The sequence below is a fragment of the Scyliorhinus torazame genome, chromosome 18 (genome assembly GCF_047496885.1).
Source record: "Scyliorhinus torazame isolate Kashiwa2021f chromosome 18, sScyTor2.1, whole genome shotgun sequence".
NCBI classification, from domain to species: domain Eukaryota; kingdom Metazoa; phylum Chordata; class Chondrichthyes; order Carcharhiniformes; family Scyliorhinidae; genus Scyliorhinus; species Scyliorhinus torazame.
Window position 1 is genome coordinate 101,196,486 of NC_092724.1, and position 27,202 is coordinate 101,223,687.

At 53.8% G+C, this 27,202-nt stretch overlaps 1 protein-coding gene across 2 annotated transcripts in view; it reads left to right on the forward strand.

Moving 5' to 3' along the window:
• glp2r (glucagon-like peptide 2 receptor) overlaps positions 1–27,202 on the forward strand; it is a 117,674-nt gene that overhangs the window by 76,347 nt on the left and 14,125 nt on the right. The window contains exons 10-11 of one of the 2 annotated variants that reach the window (XM_072483081.1): positions 9,942–10,030; positions 13,020–13,158. In XM_072483081.1, the coding sequence (XP_072339182.1) occupies positions 9,942–10,030; positions 13,020–13,158 (228 nt within the window). The remainder of the gene's footprint in view (positions 1–9,941; positions 10,031–13,019; positions 13,159–27,202) is intronic. The other variant, XM_072483082.1, reaches the window with a different exon arrangement.

Below are 27,202 nucleotides of genomic sequence, written 5' to 3' on the forward strand. Positions count from 1 at the left end.
CCTCACCATTGGTGGCCATTCGCTGGCTGTTCCCAAAGGTCAGGAATTCCCTCCATCAACCTCCATCTCTATTTCTGTCCCTTCCCCTAAAATGTGTCTTAAAACCATGGGCGAAATTCTCCATTATTGGCGGAAAGTCCGTCGATCGGCGCAAAAAACGGCGCAAATCCGACTTGCGTCACGTCGGAAAAATGGGTCGATAGTCTACGGCCCGAAATGGGCTAGCAGCAACGTAACGGGATCCGCGCTTGCGCAGTGGTTCACGCCGTGCAGCGTCATACGCGCCGCACGGCGTGACGGCTCATAAGGCCGCGCTGCTCCCCCCCACCCGACCGCAACACCCGACCGCAACACCCGACTGGATGGCTGGCCGTCGCTCAGCCCCGAGGTTCGAGTCACGCGATGTGGAGGCGCTCCTGGACGCGGTGGAGCAGAGGAGGGACGCCCTGTATCCCGGGCACGGCCGCAGAGTTACCCCACGCCACAGCCGGCGTCTGTGAAGGGAAGTGGCAGAGGCCGTCACCGCTGTAGCCCTGACACCACGGACAGGCAACCAGTGCCACAAGAAGGTGAACGACCTCGTCAGAGCAGGCAGGGTGAGCCTCCCCCCCTGCCCAATATCCATATCCCCCCTCCCCTATATCCCCCATATCCCCCCTCCCCCATAACCCCCTCCCCCATATCCCCCTCCCCCATATCCCCCCCTCCCCCATATCCCCCCTCCCCCATATCCCCCCCTCCCCATATCCCCCCTCCCCCATATCCCCCCTCCCCATATCCCCCATATCCCCCCTCCCCCATATCCCCCTCCCCATATCCCCCCTCCCCCATATCCCCCCTCCCCATATCCCCCCCTCCCCATATCCCCCCTCCCCCATATCCCCCCTCCCCCATATCCCCCCTCCCCCATATCCCCCTCCCCCATATCCCCCCCTCCCTCATATCCCCAAGTGAATCCAGCCCTAACCTTAACCTCTGCAATGCACACGCAACCGATGGCGTGCATTCATATACCTGCCTAACACTGTTGCCTTTTACCCCTGCCACCGCCCCCCCCCCCCCCCCCCCCCCACAGGAGAAGCGCGCACACAACAATAGGGAGCATGTGAGGACTGGAGGAGGGCCCGCTGATGAGAGGCCACTGACCGAACACCAGGAAAGGGCCCTGGAACTGGCTGGCGGACCTGAGGACCGGGAGGTTGCTGATGCAGAGGTCGGGGGCGTACTAGCAAGAGAGCCACCGACAGCCCGTCCCCATATCCCCCCTCCCCTATATCCCCCTCCCCCCGTATCACCTGATCACTGCCTGATGTCTAACCATGCATGCTTCATTGTGTATCGCAGGACTAAACGTCCAGGCACCCATCCCCGCAGATGCAGACTGCCCGCAGGATGCCCCTCGGAGACCACAGGAGACGGAGAGACCCGCACCCTCCAGCATGCGATGCCCGCAGGATGCCCCTCGGAGACCACAGTAGACGGAGAGACCCGCACCCTCCAGCATGCGACGCCCGCAGGATGCCCCTCGGAGACCACAGGAGACGGAGAGACCCGCACCCTCCAGCATGCGACGCCCGCAGGATGCCCCTCGGAGACCACGGGAGATGGAGAGACCCGCACCCTCCAGCATGCGACGCCCGCAGGATGCCCCTCGGAGACCACGGGAGATGGAGAGACCCGGACCCTCTAGCATGCGATGCCCGCAGGATGGCCCTCGCACACCACGGGAGACGGAGAGACCTGGAGCAACAGGGAGACGACACCCCCGTCACGTGCGGGAGCGACCACCCAGCGACGAGGGGGGCAGCCACAGGCCCCCATCACATCCGAGCCAGGACACCACTACCCAGGACACCACTACCCAGGACACCACTACCCAGGACACCCCTACCCGGGACAGCAATACCCAGGAAGACGAAATACCGGACAGTGAATCAGAGTGGATGGGTGGAGACGAACCCCCACCCCAAAGTGCCATGGACTCAGAGTGGGACGAAGAGCACGACACAACGCCACTGCTGTCACCAACACCCTCCACCATCGCAGAAACACTCACCACGGTTGGGCACTTTAGTGATGAGGCGTCTGGTACACTCACTGGTGCGCACAACACAGCCGTCCCGGTACAACAGGTGGAGGTAGGAGCAGCAGAGGGACCGGGCGGTCGGAGGGCAGCCCAGCCCAAGCGAACATCTGCCGCCCAGATGGATCCTGGGTTCCTGCAGTTACCACACCCACACATAGATCCGATGCAACCACCGACCCGGAGACGAGCGAAGAGGGTGACGGACGGCTTGCGGCGGCTGCGGTCGCAGGTGGAGGAGTCCACCCGCGTCCAGGAGCTGGGAGTGGTGCCGGTCATGCATGCCACCCAGGCCGACACCGCACGGGTGGCGTCCGCGGTGGAGGCAATGGGTGCGACGGTGTCAGACATGGGGAACGGTTTGCGAGGCCTGGGGCCTTCCGTGCAGGCGGCGCCTGTGGCCCAGGAAATGGCTGCCCTCTCACAGGAGGCCATGAGCCAGTGCCAGTGCCAGATGGCAGAGGCGCTCAACGCCATAGCCCAGTCTCAGCAGGCCATGGCCCAGTCTCTGCAGGCCATGGCCCAGTCTCAGCAGGCCATGGCCCAGTCTCTGCAGGCCATCGCTGAGGGCATCGGCGCCAGTGGCCATGTGCGAGCCAGCGTCGCACTGTCACAGACAGGGTTTGCCAACCCCCTGGGCTCCATGGCTGCAAACCTGCAGACCCCTGTCGATACCAGCACGGGCCTCCAGGACTGGCAGCGCCAGATGTCGGGGGGGCGTCGGATGGCCAGTCCGTTCGCATCCCCCACCCATGTAGAGGCCTGGGGGCCATCGGGAACCCCGAGGGAGGAGGAGGTGGTGTGGTCTGTCCCGGCTCCCTCTGTAGGGGAGGTCCCGGTACACCGCGACACCTCGGACTCCCCCCCTTCCATCCCAGGTGCATCGGGTGGGCAACGGGCAGGACAGGCTGGCAGCTCGCCATCCCAGTCGCCCGGGCCGCAGCCTGGCCCATCTAGGCCAGGACGCCCCAGGAAACGGCCGCCAAAGGGATCCAGTGTCAGAGGGCAGGAATCACAGGAGTCCACCTCCAGTTCTGCTGTACCGTCTGGGGAACCACGTGGACGTAGTCAAAGGGCCCGTAAGGCCAAACAATTAGACACTGAGTAAGTTGGCACGGGTGCAGGGCACAGATGAGTTTCAGGGGCTAGGGCACGTGCATGAACTCCTTTGGTTATTAAAGTCAATGTTACACCTACCGAAGCTGCCTTTGTGCTCTGTCCAAAGTGTGCAGGGGTGTCATGTACGTTGAGCGCAAGTGTGTGTGTGAGGGGTGGTCTTACCTCAGCCCCAGGTGAGTCTGCCCCCTTCCCCCTGGGCCGCCATCAACATCCCCCGGGCAGAGGACGGGACCGTGCGCTGCAGTGTCACAGCCGCATGCAGGGATGGTCCGGGTGGATGGTGGTACTGTGACCATGGGTCAGACATAGTCCAACGATGTAGAGCCAGGAGCTCATCGCAGGGCGGGTTGTCATCATCCTCCATGGCCTGCGATAGACACGCGTCCACCCGCAACTGTGTGAGCCCGGCCCGTTGTGCCGCAGGTGGATCGGCAATGCGGGGGGGGTGGGGGGTGGTGTGCATGCGGGTGGGGTGGGTGGGGTTGGGGAGGGGGGTGATGGTGCTGGGTGGGCGGATGGGTGGGGGGTGTGGGTGGTCGGTTGTTGCCATGGTGTGCGGTCTGTGGCCATACTACCCAATTCCCACGCCCATCTAGTCAGTGAAGCGGGCGTCTATCAGTCTGTCCCGTGCCCGCTGGGCCAGCCGGTAACGGTGGACAGCCACCCGCCTGTGTCTACCCCGTCTGCCCTGACCATTGCCCCCATCCCCCTCACCTGGGGAGGACTGGGCCTCTTCCTGCTGCTCCTCCACTCCGCCCTCCTCTGCCTGCGGCACATCGCCCCTCTGCTGGGCTATGTTGTGCAGGACGCAGCATACCACAATGATGCGGCCGACCCTATCTGACCGATACTGGAGGGCGCCCCCAGAGAGGTCCAAGCACCTGAAACGCATCTTCAGCACGCCAAAGCACCTCTCGATCACTCACCTTGTCGCTACATGGGCATCATTGTGGCGGTTCTCCGCCTCATTGCGTGGCCTCCGTATAGGCGTCATCAGCCACGATCGCAATGGGTAGCCCCTGTCGCCCAGCAACCAGCCCCTCAGCCGGGGATGGCGTCCCTCGTACATGCCGGGGATGGATGACCGCGACAACACGAATGAGTCGTGTACACTGCCTGGGTGACGGGCGCAGACGTGCAGGATCATCATGCGGTGGTCGCAGACCACCTGTACGTTCATCGAATAGGTCCCCTTCCTATTAGTGAACACGGCCCTGTTATCTGCAGGTGGCCGCACAGCGACGTGCATCCCATCGATCGCGCCCTGGACCATGGGGAACCCGGCCACGGCAGAGAAGCCCACGGCCCGGGCATCTTGGCTGGCCCGGTCCATGGGGAAGCGGATGTAGCGGTGCGCCATGGCATAAAGGGCATCTGTCACTGCCCGGATGCACCGGTGCACCGATGTCTGCGATATGCCGGACAGGTCCCCACTCGGTGCCTGGAATGACCCCGTTGCATAAAAGTTCAGGGCCACCGTAACCTTGACGGACACGGGGAGAGGGTGTCCCCCGCCAGTGCCACGCGGTGACAGGTGTGCAAGCAGGTGGCAGATGTGTGCCACGGTTTCCCGGCTCATCCGGAGTCTCCTCCTGCATTCCCGGTCCGTGACTGGTATGACTGCCGGGGCCGGGACACACGGGGCGCCCTCGGGTGCCTCCGTTGCCGTGGGGCCGCGACGTCCTCCTCCCCCTCCTCGTCCTGTCGGTCAGGTGTCCCTCCAGCCTGGGTGGCTGCCGCCTGCCCCTCTGCAGCAGCCTGCGCCGCCTCTCTGGCACGCTCCTCCTCCTCCTCATCCAGGGCAACATAGACATGAGCGGCTGCCACCACGGCGACCAACATCGCTGGATGATCTGAAAACATGACGGCCTGGTGGGGGGGGAGGGGAACGACGACATGTCATCATTGCCCATATCCCCTCCTCCCCCCAGGCAGGTGGCATGGACCGCATAGGTCCAACTGTTGGAGGCTGGCACCTGGCCAGGTGGACCAACTCACTTGCCCTCCCATCCCCCTCCTCGGCACGGACCCCCCCCCCCAACCTCCACCCCAGCACGGACCCCCCACCCCCCCCAACCTCCACCCTGGCACGGACCCCCCCCAACCTCCACACCGGCACGGACCCCCCCCCAACCTCCACCCCGGCATGGACCCCCCCCCAACCTCCACCCCGGCACGGACCCCCCCCAACCTCCACCCCGGCACGGACCCCCCCCCCAACCTCCACCCCGTCACGGACCCCCTCCAACCTCCACCCCAGCACGGACCCCCCCCCCAACCACCACCCCAGCACGGACCCCCCCCAACCTCCACCCCGGCACGGACCCCCCCCCCAACCTCCACCCCGGCACGGACCCCCCCCCCAACCTCCACCCCGGCACGGACCCCCCCAACCTCCACCCCAGCACGGACCCCCCCCCCCAATCTCCACTCCGGCACGGACCCCCCCCCCCCAACCTCCACCCCAGCACGGACCCCCCCCCAACCTCCACCCCGGCACGGACCCCCCCCCAACCTCCACCCCGGCACGGACCCCCCCCCAACCTCCACCCCGGCACGGACCCCCCCCCCAACCTCCACCCCAGCACGGACCCCCCCCCAACCTCCACCCCGGCATGGACCACCCCCCCAACCTCCACCCCGGCACGGACTCCCCCCCAACCTCCACATCGGCACGGACCCCCCCCCCAACCTCCACCCCAGCACGGACCCCCCCCAACCTCACCCCGGCACGGACCCCCCCCCCAACCTCCACCCCGGCACGGACGCCCCCCAACCTCCACCCAGGCACGGACCCCCCCCCCAACCTCCACCCCGGCACGGACACCCCCCCCCCAACCTCCACCCCGGCACGGACCCCCCCCCAACCTCCACCCCGGCACGGATCCCCCCCCAACCTCCACCCCAGCACGGACCCCCCCCCCAGCCTCCACCACAGCACGGACCCCCCCCAACCTCACCCCGGCACGGACCCCCCCAACCTCCACCCCAGCACGGACCCCCCCCCAACCTCCACCCCGGCACGGACCCCCCGCAACCTCCACCCCGGCACGGACCCCCCCAACCTCCACCCCGGCACGGACCCCCCCCCCAACTTCCACCCCGGCACGGACCCCCCCCAACCTCCTCCCCGGCATGGACCCCCCCCCCAACCTCCACCCCAGCACGGACCCCCCCCCCAAACCTCCACCTCGGCACGGACCCCCCCCCAACCTCCACCCCGGCATGGACCCCCCCCCCAACCTCCACCCCAGCACGGACCCACCAACCTCCACCCCAGCACGGATCCCCCCCCAACCTCCACCCCGGCATGGACCCCCACCCCCAACCTCCACCCCGGCACGGATACCCCCCCAACCTCCACATCGGCACGGACCCCCCCCCAACCTCCACCCCAGCACGGACCCCCCCCCAACCTCACCCCGGCACGGACCCCCCACAACCTCCACCCCGGCACGGACACACCCAAACCTCCACCCCGGCACGGACCCCCCCCAACCTCACCCCGGCACAGACCCCCCCCCCAACCTCCACCCCACCACGGACCCCCCCCAACCTCCACCCCGGCACTGACCCCCCCCCAACCTCCACCCCGGCACGGACCCCCCCCCCCAACCTCCACCCTGGCACGGACCCCCCCCCCCAACCTCCACCCCAGCACGGACCCCCCCAACCTCACCCCGGCACGGACCCCCCCCAACCCCACCCCGGCACGGACCCCCCCCCCAACCTCCACCCCGGCACGGACACCCCCCCAACCTCCACCCCGGCACGGACCCCCCATCCACCTCCCCGGCACGGACCCCCTCCCGTCACTCCCCCGGAGCCCAGCCTACTCTAACCACACCACAGCCCCCCCGCCGCACACACACACACACAACCCGAGACACACCTCTCCTCACGCATTCAGACTGCGGCCACGCCATTTCCTGCCCAGAGCCAACCCCCCAGGTCGTCACTCACCTCCACGCTGGTCGGCGTGAGCCTGGAGCACCGGGTCATGCCGATGAAAAGGAGGTTTAATTTACGTCGACGTGAACGGTCATCACATCGACGGGACTTCGGCCCATCCGGAAGGGAGAATATCGGCAGGCCGAAAATCGGCTGCCTTGCGCAGACCCGTGACATTCTCCGCGGCAGCGGCGACATTAACGCCCCGCCGACTTTTCTCCCTTCGGAGACTTCGGCAACCGGCGGGGGCAGGATTCACGGCGGCCAACGGCCATTCTCCGACCCTCTGGGGGGGCGGAGAATGACGCCCCATCTTCTTTGATTATTTTTTTAGAAACCCATACAAGTATCACCTTATGTGGGTCAGCGTTTTGTTTTATGAGCTTATGTGAAGTGATTTACTGGATTAAAGGTGCCAAATCAATTCAACTTGTTTTTGAGGCTGTGGGCATACTGAGGATTCTGCATGCGGTGAGGGTTAATGCTAGTTCAGAGACGATGGACGGGATTCTCCACTGGTGGAGTTTCGCGGCGACGTGGGGTGGCCACAATGGTAAATCCCAGTAGCAGGTGGCGAGAATGGAGAATCGCGCTGCCGGCTGAAGAACATGGGGCTGGCAGACTGGAGTATCCCGCCCAATAGCAGAACCTCACTTGAATAGGTCAAATTAATCAGTTTAAATCAATGTTGAATTAATCAGCTATCCTTGGTTATTTTGTAACTGTGTGAAATCCCCGCATCACAATTCCTCTCATTCACAAATGGTAGTCCATGTTTTTCGTTCCAATCTCATTATCCAGGAGCACCTTAACTGAAACCTGCCTCTGTATTCTGACTAGCATATACTCCAGCCAATCTATTTAGCGAACAGTTCCTCCACATGCTGGAAACTGGCCAATCAACTGCACTAAAGAGAAGGGTTAATGGAGAATATTTCAGTTGATAGAGGTTTGTGCTCAGTACTTGCTGATTAGGTTTTGCACTAATTGTCAGTGAACTTCGTCCCAGTGATGACATAGTATAGCAGGCCTTTTGAAACTGACTGACAGTAATCTAGAGGGCCACAGACACCCTTTTCTGAAAACCTCTGCAATAAACCGGTCTTAGTGACACAGCCTCTGACCAGGAGGGGCAGTGAGGTGACCCACTAGCAAGTCTCCACCTGGAAGTACATAAATGGCGTATTTACTCACTATCTGATCAGGGCAGCACAGTGGTGCAGTGGTTAGCCTTGCTGTCTCATGGCGCCGAGGACCCGGGTTTGATTCCGACCCCAGGTCACCGTCCGTGTGGAGTTTGCACATTCTGTCCGTGTCTGCGTGGGTCCCACTCCCACAACCCAAAGATTGCAGGATAGGTGGATTGGCCGCACTAAATTGCCCCTTAATTGGAAAAAAAAAGAATTGGGTACTCTAAAAAAAAATTTAAAGTACTCACTATCTGATATTCCCTCACCCAAACAATGCTGGCAGTAATTTTACATTGAAGTTTGAGTCTTCATTATCATTCCAAACCTACTATTCCACTGTCACTGTCCAGCAAATTATATTGTCGTAATATAGTCCAAGGAATTTTCTTTCAAAATCGAAAGCTAAATATTGGATGCAACCTGATTTCACATCATGCTGTGCACACATGCTCTCACACAATTGACAGTAGTCTGCCTCAGAAGACTCTGCCACCTTATTATGGTTGATGTACATATTTTTCAAATTTGTGACAACCTGTAGATATTGTCAAAGAAAAACTGTTGACGGTTTCTAAGCCAACCAAGTTCAAAATACTTGCACTATTTCCTGATAATAGTTGTGTCAACTTGGCTTCGGAGTGCACACCATCATCCTTGAGTCAAATACTGTGGCCTCAAACCTCCTCCTAACTCTCAAATAAGGCAGATTTTGTTACATCCATCCTAATGGATATAACGGGCTGGATTCTCCACAGCCCCGCTCCGAAATCATGTTTGGCATGGAGGCACAGAATTCATTTTTACATGGGGATCGTGGCCGGCGCTGCTCCCGGGATTCTCCGGTACCCGGAGAGACACTCGCGTGCAGATTACGCGGTGCTGCTGGGGGGGGCCATTGACAGAGGCCCCCACAGCGATTCTCCGGGCAAAACTGGCCGAGTTCGTGACGTTCTAACCACGTATTGCCTGTCGGGAACATTGGGTGGCGGCTGCCTGTCGGGAACATTGGGTGGGGGGGGCGGGCGGATCGAGCAGCGGGGGGAGCCTCATGGGCAGCCGGGGTGGCGATCAGACGGCTCGGATCCCCGGGCGCGCGCCATCTCGGGGGGGCCTACATTTTGGATGACGCTCCGCGTTTCGAGTCCACCATGTCGCATGGAGCGGCCGCTGCAGGCCACCGCCGTGGGCATGCACGGACTCCCGACCGGACGTTAGGGGGAAGTTTCCTCAGCCAGATCTGTGAGCAGTTCCCTGGGGCCCTGCTAGCCCACTGCAGGTAGGAGAATCACTCTTGACTTTTTGAAGGAAAGTCAAGAGTGAAACGCCAGCGTTTTTACGCTGGTGTGGGGACATAGCCCCATTTTTGGAGAATCCAGCCTCTCGTGCCTATTCGAATGCTTCAGGTGAATATTAAAGATTCCATGGTGCTATACAAAGTAGAACAAATTCTCTCAATATCCTAACCAATATTCTTCCCTTATCATGCACAGTTATTTATGGTAGCTGCTTCATTTACAGAAGAAATGAGTAAGTAATAATGGTAATTGTGGGTACGAGCAAATAACTTTATTTTGATGAGTGGTTTCCTCTTTCCGCAGATGAATTTCTACATCTTCATAAAAATTTTGAAAATGTTGCTTTCCAAATTGAAAGCCCAACAAATGCGATTCAGTGATTACAAGTACAGGTATGCAACTTCATTTTAATGAAAGGGGTATATGTGGCTTACTGTCTTTATAATCGGTAAGTAGGTAATTAGCCATGATCCACGAAGGTCCACAGGCGTCTCTCTATTAGGCAGAAACTAGTGGTTATATAGCTTGAGGGGCTCCACTCTGCATCAAGAATGGGGCAGAGAAAGGAGGCAGATTCAAAGTCTATCTCAGCCGGAACAGGAATTGAGACTTTACTGTGGGCATTGTCTGAACTATGTGCCAGCCACCTCGCCAACTGATCTAACCTCTTTAAAATGAAAACTGTGTTATACCAACATCACAGACACAATAAAAGAAACCTCAAAGCTCCTCTCTCTTTGGTGCTCAGAGGTGCTAAATTTCACTAGGTTATGGTTCCTCAGGCTGCAGCTACTGTCCATACCATGGCTTTATGCTCCTCCATCATGTATGGGTGTCAAAATTCTGTTAAATTAGGGGGGTGGTGAATGTCTCTTTAAGAGCAAAACAGCAGAGTAAGGGTCACCTGAACTGGGTGACTAATTGGGACTCAGAGTGGGGAATCACTGCAGCAGGTGTATAATAGAGCTGAAATCGTAAGTGCAGGAAATTTAGGTGGGTACAGCCTCGATGGGGTGTTCCACGCCAAGGCCAAAAAACCCGGCAAAGTCCTGTTAAATAGCAGTGTTGTTCTTGGCGCTGCAGGCGGCGAGAAACACACCGCTAAACGCTCCTAAAACTGGACTCTGTTTTTGCCCCGTTAAATTGTGCCTGAAGTCTCCGAAAATCTATCATTACAGCAAGGATATATCACAGCCATTGATACCCTAACTTGATGTCTCCTAACATATCGTCCAAAAGGGATTACTGGATAACAATCAGGGCAGGAATCTTCACTTTATTTGTTCTTCTCTTTCTAACCCAGAATGAGTCATAGATTCAGACAGGACAGAAGATGCCCTTCGGTTCATCGAGTCTGCACTAACAAAACTATACTAAATCTTCACTGATCTCACTTTCCAGATGAGTGACATTGCTAGAGTCAGTTAACTCAGTATAGAACAGAGTTCAAAGACAGAACCCTCCTACCTTATACATATACTGTACTAATAACATTTGATAATGATTTGAAATCAAATTTCAAAGAGCCCTTTTTACTTTTTAAGTGCTTTAAGCCTTCTGATAATATTTGTTTAATTTGGTGGATGAGGTTGTCAGATTATTCTTTTGTTTAAATTCATTTACGAGATGTGGGTGTCGCTGGTCAGGCCAGCATTTGTTGCCCATCCCTAGTTGTCCGTCATTGTGTTCTGTCAGCCCAGTCACTCCTTGGCCGCCTACAATTGAAGGAGATAGTTATCCCTGTTAAAAAGGGGCACTGCACAGTGAGGAATGGTGCCCCATGTAGCTGTATCAGGTTAGAAGGTGGCAGCAAGGACTCTGTGGCTGGGATCTTCTGGTCCCGCCTGCAGTCAGCATCTTCCAGACCCACTGAAAATCAATGGACTTTTAAATGGCGGGTTCCCTTACGGCGGGAAAATCCCAGTTTATATACATTGTATTCTTGCATTAAGGAGCGGAATATTGGCCAGATTTCAGGCCTTGTTGAAGGGGCTCTTGAATTAATCCTCCCCCACAATGCCTCTGCTTCCCTGTGCTGTTAGGGTCGATTTGACTTATTCCTTTTTTGTAATGTTCTCTCTTTATGGAAATAGAGCAGAGACGGAACATTTGAGGATGTTTTGATGTAGTCAGTGCCAGGTACCAAATATATAAGACAGGATTACATTGTAACTGAAAGCTCCAAGAGGCAGTGTTTGTGTGTTGCCTCCATTTTAACCTTGTACTGCCTCAGGGTCAACTTCACTCAGTTGTTAACAATCAAAGAATGCTGAATTCAAGCATCTCTCCAGACCATGGGAAGAGCAAGTTCAGCCTTCACTTCTCGCCACATTTCTGTGACGGCAGTGGGAAAAGGCATGTTCAGGCTTTGCTGTAATTGTAGTCTACCTCACTGTTCGAGTTCATGCATGACGTATGGCTACTCATGTGAGATACCAGACAGTTAATTTCCTGTTCACAGTTAGGAAATGCAGCAATTAAGCAACACTCTAAAGTCCCAGCCGGGACCATCCTGAGATGTCAGCTCCCTCCTGGGCCAGCTTCTACCTTAGGGAATTAACAAGCCTCCGCCCCTCAGTGGAGGAGTTCGCATTCCACCAGTCTCACAGGGAGATCAATGGGATCAACCCAGTGGGTCTCGTGGGGGTTATAACATCATCAAACTCTAAAGAAGTGTCTACCTCTTTCTTGAAAACATTCAGTGACTTGGCCTCCACCACCTTCTGTAGTAGGGAATTCCACAGGCTCAAGACTCTTTGAATTAAGGCAGTTTTCCTCATCTCAGTCCTAAATGGTCCACTCCATAATCCTGCGACTATATCCCTTGGTTCTAGATTTCCCCAACCAGAGAAAACATCCTCCCTGCATCTAGTCTGTCCGGCCCTGTTAGAATATTATACGTTTCAATCAGATTTCATCTCATCCTTCTCAATTCCAGTCAATACAGCCCCAGTCAAACCAATCTCTTGAGAAGGAAAAGGGAGGAAAATAAATATTCTCAAGGCTTTGGTATTTATGATCCTGTATAAACTGCAAGAGGAATTCATAATTTATCATTAAAACATGTTTAAGACTTTTTGCAGAATATGCTAACAGCAAGATGATTGGCAACTGCCAGAACTATGAAGTTTAGCGGAAGTGATTTTGGCTGAGTTTCAAGATACCTCTGTATTTTGCTGTTTGATTGTATCCCCATCTTGGGATAGCACATTACGAGCTCCAGAAATGGAGTTGGTCAGTGACTCAAGCGATGCATTTCCCTAACATTGACATGGCAATTGTCAAAGAGAGCATTTCGAAATTTGCTATTCCAGAAGAATCGAGGTCTCCAGAACAAAGAATCCATCAAACCAAAACCAATTTCATCCCCCAATATTATAGGTTGGCCAGGTCGACTTTGGTGCTGATACCGTTGCTTGGGATCCACGAGTTTGTATTCATCTTCCTGACAGACGAACAGGTTCAGGGTTTCCTGCGACACATCCGTCTCTTTCTTCAGCTGGCGATCAGCTCCTTTCAGGTACCAGCAAGAATTCTTCAATAAAAGCCTCAGTAATTTCAATGGTGTCATGGATGTTCATTCCTTGCCCTCAAATTTAAGAGCCACAGTGAGCTGTTTATTTTATCTGTCTGTTAAGAGCTCATGAGCTCAGATTCCAAACACAGTCCCTATACTATTATGTACCAAGGGTGAAGGTGATCTATTTGCTTCATTCATTCTGGGGATGTGAGTGTGGCTGGCAAGCCAATCCTAGTTGACCTTGAGATTGTGGGGCTGGAGTCTTCCTCTCGAACTGCCGCAGTTGCTGTGGTGAAGGTTCTGCCATAGTATTTCTGGGTAGGGAGTTCTAGGATTTTGACTCAATGACAGTGAAGGAATAACAATATATAATGATGGTCTGCTTTGACCATGTCCATGTCACTTTCAAGATCACAATTCAACAACAGTCTTTTCTTTAAATACAATACCGTGTCCAAGTCAAGATGGTTTCTGGCTTGGGGGAGATCTTTGGCACAATGATTTGTCCAAGGACCTGTTGCTTTGCATTTCTGTGTGGCAGAGATCATCAGTTTGGAAAGTGCAGCTCAAGCCGCAGGTTGCCGCCATGTGTTGAACCGATAATTACACATTGCAACCGCAGTAAAATGAAGAGAGGTGTTTCACCTTTATTCTCAAATGAGGAACTGAGCTGTTGAGACACAGAAGTTCTGCACCTGTGGTACAACCTAGAGGCCATAAAAGCAAACTTGACAAGGTATGAAATTAAACACAAAAATTGGTAATTTATAAGCTTGCACTCGGAAAATAATAACCACAAAATGAAATATTGAGCCCCAACTCGCTCACTCATGTGTGCCACCTGACATCCTTACTGTTTTGGCCTACATATATCTCCAGTCTCTTCGTGCTATCTACAGTAGCCTGGCTAGCCAGGTAGTTACATAATCATACACCACTCTTTTAGTTTGCAAGGAATACGTCCTTGCTGGCATCGCCACATCTGAAGAACAAATATTAGGGATTGTTGAAAAACAATACATGCTACCAAAACTCTTTTGTCCTGCTTTCGCCACAATAGATGCAAGAATGTAAATTTTCAAAAGGGACAGCAATTTACGGTACATGAGAAAAGGACGCTGATTGTTTGGCTAGTCAACTCTCATTGGTTGAGGTATTGCCTTGTAGCATGCACCAGGGAACTATTGTCGCCCAGGCTTTTGTTTTATTCAAATGCCTGGACATGGTCCTTTTGCCTGCAGATGACAGGTCCCTGCATATGAATATGGTTGGCTTCTAGAAAGCATTGCGAGCCCGATTATTAATCTTAAATTAGCTGTTAGTGTAATGCCTAGCACACTTGGAATTATTCAACAAATGCTGTCCAATTGCAGAATCACACATTGTCTTTGACATTATGTTTTTCAAGCATAGACTAGTTGAGTATGGTCATTACTCTGCCTATTGCAAACAGTCAAAGGGACATGTTATTTGGTACAAATCTGCCAGCCACTGTGACGTACAGACTTGAGCCGCACCGACACTGAAATTCAGATTCCCAATAAACATTGAGAAAAATCTCTCCAATCACCTCAGAGCATCAGCAGGGAAAGATGTTTAAAAATAAGTGCATGCTCTTATGCAACCCAATTAAACTGCTGAAATATTCACCCCTTCCTGTTGTTTACTGAAGAAATGCATTGGCACTGATACATTTATTTAACAGACTGTATTCTCTCTGTGTGTTGTTGCTGTGGAATAGTACCAGCTGATGAGGATATCAAACTATGAGACTTGCAATCTGTTTGGCAAAACAGGCAAGGAGTAACTCACCAAAAACTAGACCAGAACATCAAAGGCTGAATTTTTCGGCCCGTTATGCCAACTGGATCTTCCGGTCCCCTCCACCCACTCCTTGTGGCCAGTTCCCCTATGGCATAGGGTGTGCAAAACGCTGTGGACACCGGTGGGACCACAAAATGCACCGGCGACCTCCGCCACTGCGGGGGAACGGGGGGAGGGGGGGAGGGGGGGGTCTCACCTGACACAAGCCTTTTTAATCCTGACACAAGGTACTTGATTAGAATTCTATATATAAAATTCAATTCAATCATCATGAAGGGGAGATTTAGTGTCATCTCAGTTGCAGAGTGTGTGTGAGTTGAATAAATCAAGAGCAATTGGAGGAAAACTAAAAGGAATCATCCAGTTAAAAATAGTCAGTGAAATCAACTGTCACGTGTTGGGATAATTGAAAAAAAGGGAAACGCCCTTTTACATTTCATCCTTTCAGATGGTTAAGTGGAGTTCCTCATCTGAGTGCTGTAGTGCTAGCCTCAGCAAGGAAATGTAGGTGGCAGATGGAAACTATTGCCTCTGTGGGCAATGGTGGTCCATCCCATCCTATAAGCACTTCTTGACCGTGTCCTCCTCACTTCAGAAAGGCAACAGAGAGTTTGGACCCTATTCAGTTGAAGTAAAGAGATGCTAGGCTCGTTTTCGGTCAGTATAAGCAAAATATCGTTGATGTTAATGGGATCTGAAACAAGAACAGAGAATGCCGAGAAAACCCGGTGAGTCTGGCAGCATCTGCAGGGAGAGGAAACAGAGTTAAATGGACTCGAAACATTGGGCGAGATTCTCCGACCCCCCGCCGGGCCGGAGAATCGCCGGGGGGCGGCATGAATCCTGCCCCCAGTGGCCGCCGAATTCTCCGGCACCGGAGATTCGGCGGGGGCGGGAATCGTGGCATGCGGTTGGCGCCCCCCCGTCGATTCTCCGGCCCGCGATGGGCTGAAGTCTCGCTGCTGCTATGCCAGTCCCGCCAGCGTGAATTGAACTAGGTCCCTTACCGCTGGGACCTGGCGGTGCGAGCGGGCTCCGGGGTCCTGGGGGGGGGCGTGGGGTAACCTGGCCCCAGGGAGGTGCCCTCACGGTGGCCTGGCCCGCAAACGGGGCCCACCGATCCGCGGGCGGGCCTGTGCCGTGGGGGCACTCTTTTACTATGCGTCGGCCGTGTAGGACTCCGCGATGGCTGACGCGTAGGTGACCACCCCCTGCACATGCGCAGGGATGACGTCAGCAGCCGCTGACGCTCCCGCGCATGCGCGGTCTCCCGCCGGAGTGGGGAGAATCTGCACCTTTGGTGCAGCCCGACGCCGGAGTGGTTCACGCCACTCCATCCCGCCGGGAATCCCCGCCCCGCCGGGTAGGGGAGAATCCCGCCCATGAACTCTGTTTTCTCTCCCTACAGCTAGGTTCTCCCGAGTTATCAGTCAGGTCTGGCAGCATCTGTGGAGAGGGAGAAGCAGAGTTGACATTTTGAGTCCAGTCTGACTCTTCTTTAGGTCCCACATGTGCCTCTCTCTCCACAGATGCTCCCAAACCAGCTGTGTTTTTCCAATACTCTCTGTTTTTAATCTCAGTATCCAGCATCCGCAAAGTTTTGCTTTTGGTTATCGGTCAGCAATGTCCTCCTGAAGGATAGATCAAAGGGCTAATGCATTCGGTGGAATTTTCTGAAAAACTGGCAAAGTGTCAGGTTTTGACTGAACACCGGTGTGTTTCTCCCCAGAAACACAGCCACGTTTCCTGCACACAGCTTCTGATATTTTTTCTGAAAGAAATCGATGGGCATGTGTAAAGTCTCAGGCAAGCGACCACTCGGAAGCAATGTCTGTAGAAAAGGTCAGTTTTATTCAGGTTACTATACACTCCTTCTACTCCCCAAAGAGTCTCCCATGCTTGGTCCACACTGGGCCGGGGAATTTATATCCCAGCAGTCCAAGGAAAAGTGGGGTTAGCTCCGCCCCTTCATCTGGGTAGATGATATTCAGGTCAAGCCACAGGACTCTGATGTTGCAGATCCCTGGGCCTCTTGTCAGAGTATAACAGCATGTTTTGTGCAGTCACTCTGGTGATGTGAGGCCTCATAGAGCCAGGAGAATCGCCGGGGGGCGGCATGAATCCTGCCCCCACCGGCCGCCGAATTCTCCGGCACCGGAGATTCGGCCGGGGCGGGAATCGCGGCATGCGGTCGGCGGGCCCCCCCCCCGGCGATTCTCCGGCCCGCAATGGGCCGAAGTCCCGCTGCTGCTATGCCAGTCCCGCCGGCGTGAATTGAACTAGGTCCCTTACTGCCGGGACCTGGCGGTGCGAGCGGGCTCCGGGGTCCTGGGGGGGGCGTGGGGTAACCTGGCCCCAGGGAGGTGCCCCCACGGTGGCCTGGCCCGCAAACGGGGCCCACCGATCCGCGGGCGGGCCTGTGCCGTGGGGGCACTCTTTTACTATGCGTCGGCCGTGTAGGACTCCGCGATGGCCGACGCGTAGGTGACCCCCCCTGCACATGCATGGGGATGACGTCAGCAGCCGCTGACGCGAATGCGCGGACTCTTGCCGGCCGGCTGGCGTGACGCCAAAGGCCCTCCACGCCAGCCGGCGGGGCGCCAACCACTCCGGGGCGGGCCTAACCCCTAAAGGTGCGGGCTTGGCCCCTAAAGGTGCGGATTCCTCCGCACCTTTGGTGCAGCCCGACGCCGGAGTGGTTCACGCCACTCCATCCCGCCGGGAATCCCCGCCCCGCCGGGTAGGGGAGAATCCCGCCCATGAACTCTGTTTTCTCTCCCTACAGCTAGGTTCTCCCGAGTTATCAGTCAGGTCTGGCAGCATCCGTGGAGAGGGAGAAGCAGAGTTGACATTTTGAGTCCAGTCTGACTCTTCTTTAGGTCCCACATGTGCCTCTCTCTCCACAGATGCTCCCAAACCAGCTGTGTTTTTCCAATACTCTCTGTTTCTAATCTCAGTATCCAGCATCCGCAAAGTTTTGCTTTTGGTTATCGGTCAGCAATGTCCTCCTGAAGGATAGATCAAAGGGCTAATGCATTCGGTGGAATTTTCTGAAAAACTGGCAAAGTGTCAGGTTTTGACTGAACACCGGTGTGTTTCTCCCCAGAAACACAGCCACGTTTCCTGCACACAGCTTCTGATATTTTTTCTGAAAGAAATCGATGGGCATGTGTAAAGTCTCAGGCAAGCGGCCACTCAGAAGCAATGTCTGTAGAAAAGGTCAGTTTTATTCAGGTTACTATACACTCCTTCTACTCCCCAAAGAGTCTCCCACGCTCGGTCCACACTGGGCCGGGGAATTTATATCCCAGCAGTCCAAGGAAAAGTGGGGTTAGCTCCGCCCCTTCATCTGGGTAGATGATATTCAGGTCAAGCCACAGGACTCTGATGTTGCAGATCCATGGGCCTCTTGTTGGGGTATAACAGCATGTTTCGTGCAGTCACTCTGGTGATGTGAGGCCTCATTGAGCCAGCAAGCCCGGCTACACAGAGAATAGGGCGCCATTTTTACAGGGCACCTCGATCAGCAAGAACACTGAACTCACTCCCACCATCCACAACCATGGAGGCCCCCCCCCAGCGAACACTATCGCCCTTCTTTCCCCTCCCCCACGCATAATTCGGCCGTGCCCCTCTCTCTCCCCACCACACATAAGGGGAAGCACCCCCACCCCAGCAATGGAGAAGGATCTGCTCCCTGACACAGCCTCGGCATTGAAACCTGGGGTCTCCAGGCACCCCCGCACCGCCGGCATGATCATCACGACTGGTTTCCGATTCGTGATGTCGTGATTCACGCTGGCATGATGTCACTTCCCCGGGGGTGGGGCTGGAAGGAACAGCTTGAAGCCATTTAATTATATTTAAATTGATTTAAAATAATGAAATCAGGTTCATGCTCTTGCTGGGCATGAATATGATCGTGTCACCGGTGAGGAGGGTGGAGAAGATCTCAAACTGAGACATCTGTGGTGTTTTGTTATGCTGCTTCGGATAACACAGGCTGCTACTTGATGCAGTCTTAACTAAAGGATGCTCCAGACTCTGAAATGAGTTCAATGTGTTTATTGAACTATTAACACAGTTCTCAAATGAGTTCGACTCTCTGCTAATCTAACTGTAGTAACTCAGCCTAACTGTACCAGCTTGCTCTAAGACACGTGCTGGGGTATGATGCTGCTGATCAACCCTGTCTAACTCTCTCGATGTCTGTCTGTGGAAAGAGGCAATGTGTGAGTGCCTCATCCCTTTTATAGTGTTCATGTCATGCCCCCTTGTGGTGATGCCACCTCTGAGCGTCCTGACTGCCCATTGGTTGTGTCTATTCTGAGTATTCATTGGTTGTATGATTGCATAGCATGACATCTCCCTTTTTTTTTAGATGTATATACATGTGAATGTGTCTGTCTAATGTGACTGACTGAGGAATACAGAACAGAACAAACAAAACAAATGCTCAAAGTCCAGTCTCTGAGGCTTGCGTCTGATCCTCGTCGACCGCCGGAGAGGTGGTGGAGGGGATGACGGTGTCTTGACAGGCGAGTGGGAGGCACGACTGGTGCCTCGTGGTTCGAGGTGTCTGGTGGTGGCAATTCGACATGTGGAAATGTGGGGGAAAGTGGTTGTGTGCAAGCAACTTTTTGCAGTGCCCTTCGATTCCTTCTCACAATGGAATCATCAGCCATACATATGACATAGCATCTGGGTGCGGCCTGCCGAACAACGACAGCCGGAGCAGACCACCCACCATCCGGTATCTTGATCCTGACCGTGTCTGCCGGGGATAGCACGTCCAGATCGGTAGGCATGTGCGTCACAGCCCTGCTTCTGGCTGTCACGAAGCTGCTGCATCTTCTGCAGCACCGGGAGGTGATCAAGGTTGGGCAGGTGTATGCATATCATGACATGTGGCACAAAGTCCGTTATGACCCTCTCACAAGATTTACCGGCCACAACGGGATTTGTGCGCGCGCATCGAACAGGCCCAATGAATCACACCATAAGAAAGAACTTGCATTCATACATATCGGACATCTCACATTCCCAGGATTTCCTAAAGGGCTTCACAGCTAATGGAGTAGCATTTGAAGTAGTCGCATTGTTGTAACCATAGCAGCCAACTTGCAATCAGCACAAGGTCTCATAAACAGCAGCGAGATAAACAATCTGATATGCGTATTAGTGTTGTTGAAGGTAATTGTTGGACACTGGGTGAACTCCACTGTTCTTCTTTGAATGGTGCAGTAGGATCCTCTGCATCTGATCACACGGATTGGGCCTAGGTTTAAAGACAGCACTTCAACCAGTGCAAAACTGCCTCGGTATGGCTCAGAATTGTCAACTGGGTTATTTATTTAAACCACTGGAGTTTGAGTTGAATCAAAGCCATCTAACCCAGAGGTCAGAATATTACTCATCAAACCAAGGCTGACAGATCAACTTTAACAGTAAGTTGCCTCTGTAGTCAGAGCTTCCACCAACTTATGAAGAGCCTGCATACTTGACTAAAGTATCAATTGTATTTTTATTGCTATATAGATACTGTCCAGCAGTTCCACAGCATACAGAAATGGTAAATACTTACACTCCCTTAATCAGCAGCTTATATTTGATCACAGACTTAGAATTATCAACATTTGGAGCAAATTTGATCTTTCCATCTCACGCCATTGCATCATCATTATTCTCAATCGGTGAGGAATGATTGACAACTGTTTGATGCTCGGGCGTCAGATATAGAACCTGTGGCCAATAACCCCTCCAAACTAAACACAAGACTAGGTCAGTCAGAGAGAAATGAAGATTGCACCCTGCTTTATGCAGATAGATTGTAGGAAATTGAACCTTTTAGTTCCTGTCATAATATACACCAGTATATCATGGTGCAGATACACACACACTGATGGACACACAGCAAGACCAATCAACACACACAACACCGCAGCCAATCACCAGTTAGAGCACACTCACTATAAAGACAGGGGGCATCAGAGGTCCCGCTCATTCGGGATGCAGCCTCTTAGAAGGACAGAGCTTATAGCTTACAGCACAGATCTTCACCATGTGCTGAGTGCCTAGACTGGTTAGGACAGGCATAGGTCTTTAGTTTAATCTAACATCGTGTTAACCCACAGTGAAAGTATGTTCAACAGTTTCTAACTTAATAAAATAGTGTTGCACTATTTTAAGTGTTGGTGGCCTGTATGTGTTCCACGGATCCAGAGCACCCAACACATCATGATACTAGGAGTTGAGGGATATTACAACTTCTTAGACCTACCTGCAAGTGATCTGCCTTCCACCAGCATACAGTCATCCTGCAAAATGGACAGCGTCCGCCCGCTGCCGCTGCCCCGCATCACCGGTAACCTAGGGGCCAACTGGAAGATATTCAAATAACGCTTCCAGCTCTACCTTGAAGCGACAGACCGGGAAGATGCCTCAGACACCAGGAAAATGGCTCTCTTCCTATCCACAGCCGGGGAACATGCCATCCACATTTTCAATTCTCTCACCTTTGCTGATATTGAACATAAATCAAAATTCAAGACGGTCCTCCTCAAGTTTGACACTCACTGCAGCATAGAGGTGAATGAAAGTTTTGAGCGCTATGTATTCCAACAGCGTTTGCAGGGTAAGGATGATCCTTTCCAGTCCTTTCTCACCCACCTCCGCGTCCTTGCGCAGTCCTGTAATTACGGGCCCACCTCCGACTCCATGATACGCGACCAGATCGTTTTATGGTGTTCAGTCGGACCCCCTACGCCAGCAGCTCCTCAAGTTAAAGCAGCTCACCCTAGCGACCGCCATCGAGACCTGCGTGCTACATGAACACGCCACTAGTCGGTATTCCCACATCCAAGCAGCTGAAACGGCGCGGCAAGGTCCCCATGAGGCAGAACGGGTCCAAGCAATCGAGCAACTCCAGGGCCTCAGCCTGGATGAGGGCGGCCATTTTGCGCGCTTTTGCGGTCTCCCGCGCTTGTGCGCACCGAATGAGGGGACGGCGACGTCGACTAACGTACTGTGCAGGCGTGCACCACGTACGACCGCACCGCGCATGCGCGGTGGCGCAGCGAACGTACTGACGCGACAACGTGCGGCAACTGTGGCTCCGCCCACTTAAAGCAGCAATGCCCTGCCAAATCCCGACAATGCCTGAGATATGGCAAACTTGGCCACTATGCTGCTTTATGCAGATCAGCTCAGCCTGCCAACTCATATCGCTCCAGCCAGCCTCGCAGGAATGTCCGGGCCATTCAACTCACGGTCACCGGGTCTGATGCGGACCTACTACCCGATATTGACACCGAGGACCCGAAGGCGCCTTTTCGAGACGGTATCGCTACAAAAAACAGGGTGTCCCCGAAGCAAAGAATCCAGCCTCTATCGGTATACAGCATCGATCCAGATGATGAGTGGTGTGCCACCCTGATGGTCAACCGGTCCCAAATACGATTCCGCCTGGACACTGGTGCCTCCGCCAATCTCATTGCGCGGTCTGACCTCCAAAGCCTTCATGTCAAACCAGCCATCCTCCCATCAGCCTGTCAGCTATTAGATTATAATGGCAATGCCATTGCTGCCAGCGGCTCGTGCCAACTTGAAGTGACGCACAGGTCACGCAAAGCCATCCTTCCCTTTGAAATCGTGGGCTCCTCGGAAGCCTCCCTGTTTGGCGCGCAGGCATGCAAGCTGTTGAACCTAGTTCAGAGAGTTCACACTCTCTCGCCTGCTGACGCGTCTACCTTTCAGGACACCGACTTCAGGGCGCAGCTCGATGCCATTATCAACCAGTACCACGTCATCTTCGGGGGCATGGGCACGCTCCCGTACACCTACAAGATTTTATTAAAACCGAATGCCACGCCTGTGGTGCATGCACCTCGCAGGGTCCCAGCACCCCTTCAGGACCGCCTCAATCAGCAGCTGCAGGACCTCCAGAACCAAGAAGTGGTTTCCAAAGTCACGGAACCAACCGGCCGGGTCAGTTCCATGGTATGTGTAAAAAAGCCTTCTGGCGAATTGAGAATTTGCATTGATCCCAAGAATCTAAATCGCAATATCATGAGGGAGCATTATCCAATTCCCAAGCACGAAGAGCTCACATGTGAGATGGCTCGCGCCAAGCTCTTCACCAAACTCGACGCCTCAAAAGGATTCTGGCAAATCCAGCTCGATAAATCCAGCAGGAAACTTTGCACATTTACTACTCCTTTGGCAGATATTGTTACAACCGGATGCCGTTTGGGATCATATTTGCATCAGAAGTGTTCCATAGGATTATGGAACAAATGATGGAAGGCATTGAAGGTGTTTGCGTCTATGTCAATGACATAATCATTTGGTCCACCACCCCACAGGAGCATGTTAGTCACCTCCAGCGCGTATTCAGACGTATACATGAGCATTGTCTCCGTCTCAACAGGGCCAAATGCTCTTTTGGTCAGGCGGAACTCAAGTTCCTCGGGGACCACATCTCCCAATTGGGTGTGCAGCCGGATGCGGACAAGGTAGCTGCCATCACAGCTATGAAAACGCCAGAGGACAAGAAGGTGGTCCTCCGATTTCTGGGCATGGACAATTTTTTAGGGAAATTTATCCCTAACCTCGCCTCTCATACCACGGCTCTCGGGAACCTGCTCAGGAAGACGACAGACTTCCAATGGCTCCCTGCCCACGAGCACGAATGGAGAGAACTCAAAACAAAACTGACCACGGCCCCGGTCTTAGATTCCTTTGATCCAGCAAAGGAGACCAAAATTCGACCGATGCCAGTCAATCCGGCATTGGGGCAGTGCTCCTTCAATGTGATGAGGCCTCATCATGGGCCGCCGTTGCATATGTGTCACGTGCGATGACCCCCACGGAGCAGCACTACGCGCAGATGGAAAAGGAGTGCCTGGGCCTTCTGACCGGTGTGGTTAAGTTTCACGATTATTTCTGCGGACTTCCTCAATTCACCGTCGAGATCGATCATCGCCCGCTGGTCAATATAATACAGAAAGACTTGAACAATATGATGCCTCGCCTCCAGCGTATTCTTCTCAAGCTCCGGCGATACGACCTCCAGCTGGTATACACCCCAGGCAAAGACCTCATCATTGCTGACGCTCTCTCCAGCGCAGTCAACACTCCATGTGACCCAGCGGGATTTGTCTGCCAGGTTGACGCCCATGTGGCATTCGCGGCCTCCAATCTACCTGCCACGGATGAACGCCTCATCCAAATTCGCCGCGAGACGGCGGCTGACCCCTTGCTACAGCGTGTCATGCGCCACCTAACGGACGGGTGGCTCAAGGGCCAATGCCCTCAGTTCTATAATGTCAGAAATGATCTGGGAGTAGTAGATGTGGTTCTTCTAAAGCTGGACCGCATTGTCATCCCGCACAGCATGCGCCAGCTTGTCCTGGAACAACTACACGAGGGCCACCTTGGCGTGGAAAAGTGCCGCTGACGGGCCCGAGTGTACAGGCCCGGCATTAATGAGGACATAGCCAACACAGTGCTCAACTGCCCCACTTGTCAGCGCTTCCAGCCGGCCCAACCACATGGACCCTGCAGCCCCATAAGTTGGTCACGTCACCATGGACCAAGGTGGGCATCGACCTGTTCCATGCGCTGGGTAGAGACTATGTCCTGATCGTGGACTACTTTTCGAATTACCCGGAGGTGATCTGGTTCCACGACATCACCTCGTCTGCAGTCATTTGTGCATGTAAAGAAACATTTGCTCGACACGGCATCCCTCTCACAGTTATGTCGGACAATGGCCCCTGCTTCGCCAGCCAGGAATGGTCCAACTTTACCAGGCAGTACAATTTTGCCCGTGTGACATCCAGTCCACTGTACCCCCAATGCAACAGCAAAGCGGAGAAGGGAGTACATATAGTTTGCACTGAGTGCTGAATTTGGTGCATTTTGAGTGCTATAGTAAGAGTTTGGTGACCGAGGGAGTATAAGGCTTCATTTTTATCTAAAGTTTAGTCTTTCTTTTATTTAGTTAATGAACTTAAAAGTTGCTGTTTGGTTTAGAAGAAGGTGAATTTTCAATCAGCTTTAAACAGGCTTCTACTTGTAGGCACTTGCAGCTGGAGCTTGTTAATTAGTTAATTGGATTAGGCCAGTTTTCAGAGACTAGATTCACAGTATAAAAGTGATCCCCTACAGTGCAGACTTTGTTTGCACTGAGTGCTGAATTTGGTGCATTTTGAGTGCTATAGTAAGAGTTTGGTGACCGAGGGAGTGCTGAATTTGGTGCATTTTGAGTGCTATAGTAAGAGTTTGGTGACCGAGGGAGTGCTGAATTTGGTGCATTTTGAGTGCTATAGTAAGAGTTTGGTGACCGAGGGAGTTAGGTGAGGAGGGAGTAAGGTGCTCCTTTCATTTTGTTTCCGACATTTCCGCAAAGAGTGAGAAGAGAGCCAGGAGTTTACAGAAAGTGTAGCTGACTGGGAGCAGAGTCGGAGGGCGGAGATCTAGTTAGTCCACAGGGCAGCTATATTCTGTCAGGTAAGAGGGGATGGAGGCTAGGCCAGTTGCATGCTCCTCCTGTAGGATGTGGGTGGTGAGGGATACCACCGGTGTCCCTGCTGACTATACCTGCGGGAAGTGCACCTAACTTCAGCTCCTCAAAGACCGTGTTAGGGAACTGGAGCTGAAGATGGATGAACTTCGGATCATCCGGGAGGCAGAGGGGGTGATTGAGTAGAGTTATAGGGAGGTAACCACACCCAAGGTACAGGACAAGAATAGCTGGGTTACCGTCAGGGGGAAAAAAACAAACAGGCAGACAGTGCAGGGATCCCTCGTGGCCATGCCCCTTCAAAACAAGTATACCGTTTTGGATGCTGTTGGGGGGAGATGACCTACCGGGGGAAGGCCCTAGCGGCCAGGTCTCTGGCACTGAGTCTGGCTCTGGGGCTCAGAAGGGAAGGGGGGAGAATAAAAAAGCAATAGTTGTAGGAGATTCAATGGTTAGGGGAATAGATAGGAGATTCTGTGGTCGCGAGCGAGACTCCCGGAAGGTATTGTTGCCTCCCGGGTGCCAGGGTCAGGGATGTCTCGGATCGTGTCTTCAGGATCCTTAAGGGGGAGGGCGAGCAGCCAGAAGTCGTGGTGCACATTGGTGTACCAACGACATAGGTAGGAAAAGGGGTGTGGAGGTAATAAACAAGTTTAGGGAGTTAGGCTGGAAGTTAAAAGCCAGGACAGACAGAGTTGTCATCTCTGGTTTGTTGCCGGTGCCACGTGATAGCGAGGCTAGGAATAGGGAGAGAGTGCAGTTGAACACGTGGCTGCAGGAATGGTGTAGGAGGGAGGGCTTCAGGTATTTGGATAATTGGAGCGCATTCTGGGGAAGGTGGGACCTGTACAAGCAGGACGGGTTGCATCTGAACCAGAGGGGCACCAATATCCTGGGAGGGAGGTTTTCTAGTACTCTTCGGGAGGGTTTAAACTAATTTGGCAGGGGAATGGGAACCGGATTTGTAGTCCAGCAACTAAGGTAGCCGATATTCAGGACGCCAAAGCGTGTAATGAGGCAGTGGTGAAGGGAACAATGACAAAGGAGAGTACTTGCAGGCACGGAGATGGGTCGAAGTGTGTATACTTCAATGCAAGAAGCATCAGGAATAAGGTGGGTGAACTTAAGGCATGGATCGGTACTTGGGACTACGATGTGGTGGCCATCACGGAAACTTTGATAGAAGAGGGGCAGAAATGGTTGTTGGAGGTCCCTGGTTATAGATGTTTCAATAAGATTAGGGAGGGTGGTAAAAGAGGTGGGGGCGTGGCATTGTTAATTAGAGATAGTATAACAGCTGCAGAAAGGCAGTTCGAGGAGTATCACCCTAATGAGGTAGTATGGGTTGAAGTCAGAAATAGGAAAGGAGCAGTCACCTTGTTAGGAGTTTTCTATAGGCCCCCAAATAGTAGCAGAGATGTGGAGGAACAGATTGGGAAACAGATTTTGGAAAGGTGCAGAAGTCACAGGGTAGTAGTCATGGGTGACTTTAACTTCCCAAACATTGAGTGGAAACTCTTTAGATCAAATAGTTTGGATGGGGTGGTGTTTGTGCAGTGTGTCCAGGAAGCTTTTCTAACACAGTATGTAGATTGTCCGACCAGAGGAGTGGCAATATTGGATTTAGTACTTGGTAATGAACCAGGCCAAGTGATAGATTTGTTAGTGGGGGAGCATTTTGGAGATAGTGACCAC